Below are 9,658 nucleotides of genomic sequence, written 5' to 3' on the forward strand. Positions count from 1 at the left end.
AGTACATTTCCTGATTCCTTTATTATCGTTGTATATAAACATTTCTAGTACATTTCCTGATTCCTTTATTATCGTTGTATATAAACATTTCTAGTACATTTCCTGATTCCTTTATTATCACTGTATATAAACACTTCTAGTACATTTCCACTGATAAGTATGAAACTGCTATTTCCACATGTCTGCACAGTGTTACAAGAGCAATTACATAATGAGAGGCCATCATCAAAGAAAGAAAAAAATTATTAATGTTAATAGGGGAGCAGAACTCTGGTTAGAGTGGGGGTTCATTCCCCCTTGGCTACAGACTTGGAGGTTAACTACTGTCTAGCCTAGGTGTACCAGCCACATTTCTTCATTGTATAATCGACCAATAATTACAGATCTGCTCCATACTGTTGTACAGAATAAAGTTAAGATAATTAAAACTGAATTAATCTGTTCAGTGTAAATATGTATTTGTAAAATATTATCCACTCCAAGCATTAATTTGTTTTCATCACACAATGTACGTGAAGAGAAGTAAATCGTTTATAAAAAACATTTTAATTAAATTCACTAATAAGATACATGATGATGAAAGGGTACACTTAACATGCATTCCATATTTAGAGGGTTTCTCTCATCCTTCAAACACAAGTTTATGCAAGGAAAAACAAAGATAAACGTTTTATAAGTGGCAGATTAGACTTCATAAGTAACCTTTTTTTTAGAGCTAACTTCCTCTATCAATGAATAATCAACCAGTATACCAAAAAACGGTTAACAAGTCGCCACTTAGGTACTTACAGGGTTCCTAGTATATATAGGGCTGTCCAGCTTAGGAAACTTCTCGTACTATAATGGAAAATATAGATTTATACTCTAAATAAAACTCATAAAAAAAAAAGGTTAGCACAATAATATTTATAAGCATAATTCAGATTGCTTTTAGCGTTAAGTAATCAGGGTTATAAGAATGACATACCTCACCATGTTTGTAGACAATAAAACTTTATCAGATATACACCGAGAAAAACTTCACTTATCTTTACTACAATATCCAAAACTTTTGTAACATGGTACACACAATCTGACAACTAGTGTTAAAAAAAAGTGATTCCTTGCCTCCAAGGAACAAAACTGAAATATTAAGTCTGAGTTCTACCTTTCTCTGTTAACTAAACAAAATCACTAACCAAGTGGCCAGTTGGTGGCTGTGGAGAAACCAGTGAACTCCCCAGGTGTGGGGGTAAGAATGGGCTATGTTGATGGTGATGATGTTCTGGCCTCATGAATGGTGGAGGATGAATACCAAGAGTTCGATCGTGCGACACTAAGAACCTAGTGTCCAATTCTCGTCGTAGATAATCTGGATCTAGAAGAAAGAAGTCAGATTTCAATACTGAAATGTGATTTGTAGAGTAGTGGTATCCGGAGAAAGAGTTGACGTTTCTTTTCCTACACTAAGCAGCTTATTGAATGAGATTAAGTATTCCTTAGGCCTAAAATACTTTTTTGACAGTTTACTGTAGTAATCAGAGTACAACAAAAATACTTAAAAAGAAATGTTCTTTTCGAGACTTAAATCGTACAAGAACAGTAGTAATGAAATAAATACAAAAATGTAAGTAACTTGTTTCTTTCCGAAGAAGGAACTGTGTGAAAAAATAACTTGGAAATGGATGTAATATTTTGGTGTGAAAAAATAACTTGGAAATAGATGTAATATGTTTCACACAATGCATTAGAAATGAATAATAAACAGTGTAAAAACATTTTGACTTTAATGTAAACATTGTGACACAATACTTTATACTAAATAAAACATATTGTGTCACAGCATGCCAGAAGTTACAGCTAAAATGTTAGGACAAAATCTAAATCAGAATAATTAAAGATAAAGGCATAAAAATTCTACAAATTGTATCACCTCACTTACTGAGAGGAAAAGCAAGATTGAAACTGGATAATTTCCCATCAGTTAATCCATGTTAATATTCTGTATGCAACAAACTATTTAAAAACAAGTAAGAGGATGTGGGAGGACTTACTTGGCTGTGGGTATATGGCATCTCCTGCAACATAGGGGGGTGGACCATCTGGAGATCCCAACGACCCAGATGTTGGTAACGAAGCTGCTGGATGCAGGGCTGGACCAAACATCACAGGATGTAGTGTTGGATGGCCTGGAAGGTTACCGAATGGAGAGGAATGGTGGCTATTGGAAAGCGATGGAGGCAGTGGAATGGAAGTAGAACTTCCACCCGATCGGGTTAAGGCAGGCCCATTACATCCGTGAACTGGACTTGCATTTGACCTGAAAGATGTGTTGGTTGAACACCAAAAATTACTAACTTATTGCTAATATAGAAATCAGATCTGACAATAACCTAATTTACTGCTAAGATAAAAACAGGATCTGACAGTAACCACTAAATTGGACATACGATTGAAAATTTATAATGTTTGTAACACATATAAACTATGTGGGTCTGACAGAATAATTCATCAGTTAGTACACTTTTTAATGTAGGAATATTAGCTTATACTACTAAGCCAGAAATAATAATACAGATTGATGCTAATTATTCACCATTACTAAAAAAAAAAGTTTATTTTATATTTTATAATCACATTTCAAATTAAAATTATGTAAGATATACATATCTACATTGTATGAATGAAATACAAAAAACTAAATCTGAAAAAGTCAGCCAATCTGTAAACTTCCATTCTTTATTTTTAGATACTTAAAACAATTTATCAAACATGTTCATAACTCCTAATAACAAGTTTGGAGACACAAAACTTCTATCTATTAAATGGCCAAAATCTTTCATAAATCATAACTATCACAAAGTTTCAGATATGCTAATACAAGTCATCACTTGTGAAGATGATATTCTAATAAATGTTTTGTCTGTTATAAAGACAATATTTGTACAAAGTAATCACAGTAATAAAGGCATATTCTATCATAAGTTATAAATGTGTTGAAGGCAATATTATAACACAAACCATGACTGTTATAAAGACAATATTTGTACAAAGTAATCACAGTAATAAAGGCAATATTCTACTATAAGCTCTGATTGTTTTTAAGATGGTATTATAACAAAATCATGACAGTTATGAAGGCAATAATCTACCACAAATCGTGACTTTTATGGAGTCAATATTATAACACAAACCATGGCTGTTATAAAGGCAATATTTGTACAAAGTAATCACAGTAATAAAGGCATATTCTATCATAAGTTATAAATGTGTTGAAGGCAATATTATAACACAAACCATGACTCGAAAAAGAATTATGATGCAAAGTCATACGAGACAGTGTGCAATCTCTGTAGTTTTGTAGAGAACACTTTTTATTTAACTACGGTAAACAAAACATTTAGTGACTTAAACCACAGTGCTTATAATTCTTTCTCAAGACGTAAACTTGTATCACTTGTTTTCCTCTACTATAGACTTTTCAAAATATCTAAATGGTATTTAAATAGAAGGTTACACTGCAGTGTATGTTAAAACAATGACTTGAAAGTAGAGATTATAAAATATTGTTTCTTAATTGGATGATTGTTTGTTTTTTTATCAGGGATTCTATAAGGTTGGTAGTTTTTCTTTAGGATAAATGAGAAGTGACACCTACCTCCCCCAGGAGTGGGACTTGCTAAACACTAGACTAGTGCTTCCATAAGATGCAACAGCATAGGTACAACATGTGGGGTTGTTTGAGGGGTCGTGTCCACCAAGAGCTGTAGCTGAAGACGCACTCAGAGCAGGCGTATTGCCTCTTGAGCTGCTACGACTAGCACTCTCCTTGTTGTTGTTACTATGCAGAGAGTGTCCGAGACTGGATAGACTACTGTTGCTATCCCTGCTGCCTGTTAGGGTAGATGTCTTGGAGTGCGTTGTAAGGCTGAAACCCGGATGATGGTTAAGGAGATTGCTCTGGCTAACTGATGAAGTGGGTCGAGAATTAACAGAGGTAGAAGGGGTGTGCGAAATATGAGAAGAGCAAGCTGAGGTGGAGGATACCAAGGATGTCGACTTATTCGAGGCTGTTGTAGAGATGGACGGTGGCCGTTCCTGAGGGATGTGTGAAGATGAGATGCAAAAAGGAAATGATGATGATGATGATGAAACAGGTACAGACGTTTTGGGCAGTGCTGATCCAACACTCGGGTCACTACAAGAAATAGACGTTTTTACACCATTTATGATGGGGAAAGAGTTCTTCCCTTGAAAAGGAGTATGACTTAAGGGTGTAGCAAGTATTGGCAGTGACTTGGATGGGTAGGTAGATGGAGAAATAAGATCGTTATTCTTGTTACTTCCACCAGAAAGACCTTTAGCAGTTAAAGATCCAGTTCGTGAGATACCGAAGTTACTGTCAGAATTCACGAGGACTCCAGAGATAATAGGTGAGAGGCAAGGAGGAGGGCAATTTTCTTGAAGTTCGGAAACACTATTTACTGAGGTAGCAGAGACTGACGTGCCACTAATTGTTACCTTGTGTGCTAGAAAAGGTAATTCTGGTGTGCTAACACACACAGCTTTCGATGTTAGTCCTGCAGCCGAGTAGCTTAACACCGGTTCAGGAGAAGATGAACTCACTAGCTCATCTCTTAAAGACCCATTTTGAAGGGGATATTTGAAGTGAGGAGGAGAAAGAGCACCAGCTCTAATGTTTTCAGGTTGGATCTTCTTGTTGCTTTTCAGTGTTGGTGATAGCTCTCCTGTAGAAGAAAAGAATTGTAATCATTTGTAAGAATTCTTATAAAACATGGTATTTTAAAGACATGTATTTCATGGTACTTACGAGGTTTAACTCATATTAAAATATAATTCACACTCTTTAATTACCAATAAAGAACAGAATGCTTAGTATACGAGTAATCAAAACAAAATACATATGCAATTAACACACAACTAAACAAACTATATAAGTCTATATTAAAGTGTTTTTTTTTTCACAAGAAATTGTGTTAAAGTAAACCTAAAAGTATTGTTTCGAGTAAGTCTAAAGTCACGATCAAGAACGTAAGAATTTCAGCTTGGGGGGGGATTGTATCAGACTCACTTTACATGATTTAAAAAAGGGGCTGTATTAAAAAAGTACACAAAATATCTACAAAAGTACAATAAAACATAACCTATGGTACGCGAGAACTTTTTTGGGGGAAAAACATTAAAAAGAAAATAAGCCCAACTGGTTCAAAATTGGCGGACTATCTCGGTGAGTTATGCGTCAAGGGTAGCCGGTAGTTCGAAGATCTGACTGGGGATACGCGACAATACTCATATTGTTGAAATGAAGAAGCGCGTTGGATGTTTCAATAATTTTTCGATAATTACATACATATCTAGATTGTTTGTTTACTGAATTTCGTGAGGGCTACCTGCGCTAGTCGTCTCTAATTTTGAAGAGCTAGATTAGAAGGAAGGCAGCCAGTCAACATTCCCACCGTCACTTCTTGAGCTACTCTTTTACCAACAGATAGTGTAATTGACAATCATATTTTAACTCTTCCACGGCTGAAAGGGCGAGCATGTTCAGCGACGGGTTACGATCCCACGATCCGCAGGTTGCTAGCCGTCTCTAATTTTGAAGAGCTAGATTAGAAGGAAGGCAGCCAGTCAACATTCCCACCGTCACTTCTTGAGCTACTCTTTTACCAACAGATAGTGTAATTGACAATCATATTTTAACTCTTCCACGGCTGAAAGGGCGAGCATGTTCAGCGACGGGTTCGATCCCACGATCGAGCATCCTAACCACCAAGCCATGCTATGTCTCAACATCTTGTACCACCTCAACTCACGTGTATCAAAGTAATACTAATCACTGCCTCTTCCCTTACTGAATTCTTAAATAGGTTTTGAAATTTCGTCTTGAGGGGGTGCTTAAGCTCCCTTCAGCCTCCCCCTGGATTCGCCTCTGCTAAAACATCACAACAGGGGGGAATTAACTAAAAAATACAGATAAATTTTATAATGGAAATTCTTGTAGTTTGAGCACTTGTGACTTTTAAGTTAAAACAATCTGAAACACAGAGTGAGATTGAACTGTTTCTGGAACCTACAAACCAGTAGTATTTATGATTATTATAAATTAATTTAAATGTCAACACTTATGAAGTTGTCCACAAGCCTAACTCAATTTGACCTTTAAAGTAAACTCGTAATTGTTAAGTGTGCTAGACTAGATTTACAAAAAAAAAAGAAGCAAAAACTATATCATAATATTAGAATGGCAACATCAGAACAAACCATAAACGAGATTGAAATATTATTACGTTTAAATTGTCGTATACAACATACTTTGTTTCATGAAATTCAAAATAATTAGGGTTCACGTTGACTTGTTGAAATCCTGTTGGTCAGAGTATCGTAATGAATAATAAAAACCGACATAAAAAGTTTTATATACCCAGTTTAAGGTGAAATAATTCGGTTTATTTATTTGTTTGTTTTGAATTTCGCGCAAAGCTACACGAGGGCTAGCCGTCCCTAATTTAGCAGTGTAAGACTAGAGGGAAGGCAGCTAGTCATCACCACCCACCGCCAACTCTTGGGCTACTCTTTTACCAACGAATAGTGGGATTGACCGTCACATTATAACGCCCCCACGGCTGAAATGGCGAGCATGTTTGGTGTGACGGGGATTCGAACCCGCGACCCTTAGATTGCGAGTCGAGCGCCTTAACCACCTGGCCATGCCGGGTCTGTTTATTTATTTAGAGTCGTAAAAAGAACAATAAGCTGGACAAGGGTTCGTGTGTACAATAAACGCAATCTATTATATAAAATGTTAAGATGATTAGGGCAATCGGCTGAGCGAGTTGATAGACACTAGCGTTATTTGTCCCCCACCGTACACAGACGTTAACTCTGGGCCCAGACGGAAAAACTGTTACAAGACCCTTCGATGAACGCGTCTCTTATAAATACTAAATCTATTGACTGATTCGCGAGACTTTACTTGATATTTACCTTCAGCAAATTACCGCATTTGGCTCGCGCGCGTTAAGAGAAAGAAAATGAGTAGAGTGGTCGGTTGTAGACCTGCTGGAGGACTAACGATTTTACTCGCCAGTAATTTGACATAGGTTGAGCCATCCAACTGATGTTCCTACATCTACCCTGTTTCTTTCTATTGCGTGGTTCCACCTACCACCCCCAAACAGCCTTGTTACTGTAACTTCAGCTCGTAAATTAATCGCGTTTCCTTCCGCAGCCATCTTTTGTTCCATCTACACAGGCCAATCTTTAAAAAACGCTTATTTAATTCTCTGCTACAGAACACAATATTTAATTTATTGAAAAACTTACAATTGTATCCTGTTTCGATGTACATTATTCTGTTGGATAGATTTTAAAACGGTTACTATTATTATTATTATCACTTTACTTGTTTGTGTACTTTTTATTGCAGCATTTAGTTTGTTTTGGATACTTCCTATAGCAATTCTACAAATAACCAACGATCCCTACTTTCCGTTAAGATGATAATTTTATTTTCCTCAACCCTCGGTAATAAGTAATATATCAGATCGATAGTTGAAGTAATTTTGGCATAAATATAGTGTTTAGTCGGTGGCTTATAATAATTAATTCATAAGGCTGAAAGAGTCTTATCACAAGAAGGATTCATTACCGGAAGAGACATTTCTAATTATCACAAGAAGGATTCATTACCGGAAGAGACATTTCTAATTATCACAAGAAGGATTCATTACCGGAAGAGACATTTCTAATTATCACAAGAAGGATTCATTACCGGAAGAGACATTTCTAATTATCACAAGAAGGATTCATTACCGGAAGACATTTCTAGTAATCGTAACGAATTATCACAAGAAGGATTCATTACCGGAAGAGACATTTCTAATAATCGTAACGGATGGATCTGCAGAAAATAACAGTAAAATGTAGAAACGAAAATCTTGTGTCAAAGTTTCTCAATAATTTGTTTTAAGGAAATGTTTATAGTCACAACTTCGGAATATATATTTCTAGAATCCTTTCGTGGGATAAAAAAAAATGCGATAACTCGTGTCAGATACACACTTTGGTTGTCGTTTCGTTTCTGTGTAAGGAATAAAAAAGGGTGGGTGTGTTTAGTGAATCCTCTGGATCAACGTTACTCCCTTCTTAAACTTGGATCAGATGAGAAGCTGAATTCTGAATGAGAAACGTGTCGATAATTCTAGAATCTACATAGCATACACTTTATAGTTACGTTCTGTTAGAGCTTCAACAATCAGGTGAGAAGCTGAATTCTGAATGAGAAACGTGTCGATAATTCTAGAAACTACATAGAATACACTTTATAGTTACGTTCTGTTAGAGCTTCGACAATCTTTTTATTGTGGTCTTCTCTAACAAAAGTAAAGAAAAACTTTTCAAAATAATGAAGTAAATGTAGGGATGGCCAATATCAATCCTTCAAAAACAATACAAACAAGATGGTAGGGATGGCACTTGTATCATCCCTACATAATAGTACAGGCACACAGTGTAGTAGAACGTTAACATACAATAATAGGATAAATTAAACTCAATTGTGATTGAATAGTTATATATATATATCGCTATATGTTAATTCTTGCCTGTGCTATTATGTAGGGATGATACAAATGCCATCCCTACCATCTTGTCTACATTGTATTTGAATACCTATATACCTGTTACTATATCCTATATACCCGTAACTACACCAATATACCTGTAACTATATCCTATATACCGGTAACTACACCTATATACCTGTAACTATATCCTATATACCTGTAACTATATCCTATATACTTGTAACTACACCTATATACCTGTAACTACACCTATATACCTGTAACTATATCCTATATACCTGTAACTACACCTATATACCTGTACCTACACCTATATACCTGTAACTATATCCTACATACCTGTAACTATATCCTATACACCTGTAACTATATCCTATATACCTGTAACTATATCCTATACACCTGTAACTATATCCTATATACCTGTAACTACACCTATATACCTGTAACTACACCTATATACCTGTAACTATATCCTATATACCTGTAACTACATCCCATATAAACATAGCCTATATAAGACTATAAAATAAAATTTAGAGAGAAAAAAATGTCAGAAAATCTATAACTTACTCTGAACTGTAGTGAAAAGATCTGAGCCTGAGTCTGAACCCTGGAATACAGAAATGTATATAAAAACTAAACATTATTAGAAATATACATATATATATATATATATTTAAATTAATAATACATACACAATCAGACAAATATATACCGACAATGTTTATATAATCAGAATTATAAACATATATATATATATATTAACAATATATACATAATTAAAACAATACATACATATATGTATTAACAACATATACATAATTAAAACAATACATACATATATATTTGAAATGGAAGCAAAACAAGTTTGTTTTTTTATTTTAGCTGTACCTATTTTGTATAATTAATCCGAAAGATGGCAGCAGCATCGTAAATACGTCAGTCAGGTTTGTCTCGAGGGACATACTAATATCGAAGCAATCTTCCATAGCAGCTAGAGATTCTCACATTCTCCGAAGAAGGAGAGCCTCGGGGACTTAAAGGAAAAAAAACACACTAAAAGTAGAGCT

At 35.1% G+C, this 9,658-nt stretch overlaps 1 protein-coding gene across 1 annotated transcript in view; it reads right to left on the reverse strand.

Annotated features, from left to right (window-relative positions):
* The window catches only part of LOC106473200, a gene marked incomplete at its 5' end in the record, with an annotated part of 19,343 nt that extends 10,119 nt beyond the window's left edge, over positions 1–9,224 (reverse strand). Inside the window, 5 exons of the mRNA XM_013933882.2 lie at positions 790–837; positions 1,179–1,357; positions 2,034–2,299; positions 3,638–4,727; positions 9,159–9,224. Of these exons, the coding sequence (XP_013789336.2) occupies positions 790–837; positions 1,179–1,357; positions 2,034–2,299; positions 3,638–4,727; positions 9,159–9,224 (1,649 nt within the window). The remainder of the gene's footprint in view (positions 1–789; positions 838–1,178; positions 1,358–2,033; positions 2,300–3,637; positions 4,728–9,158) is intronic.
* Between the last annotated feature and the right edge of the window lie 434 nt (positions 9,225–9,658).

The sequence above is a fragment of the Limulus polyphemus genome, unplaced genomic scaffold (genome assembly GCF_000517525.1).
Source record: "Limulus polyphemus unplaced genomic scaffold, Limulus_polyphemus-2.1.2 Scaffold5964, whole genome shotgun sequence".
Taxonomy (NCBI): Eukaryota; Metazoa; Arthropoda; class Merostomata; order Xiphosura; family Limulidae; genus Limulus; species Limulus polyphemus.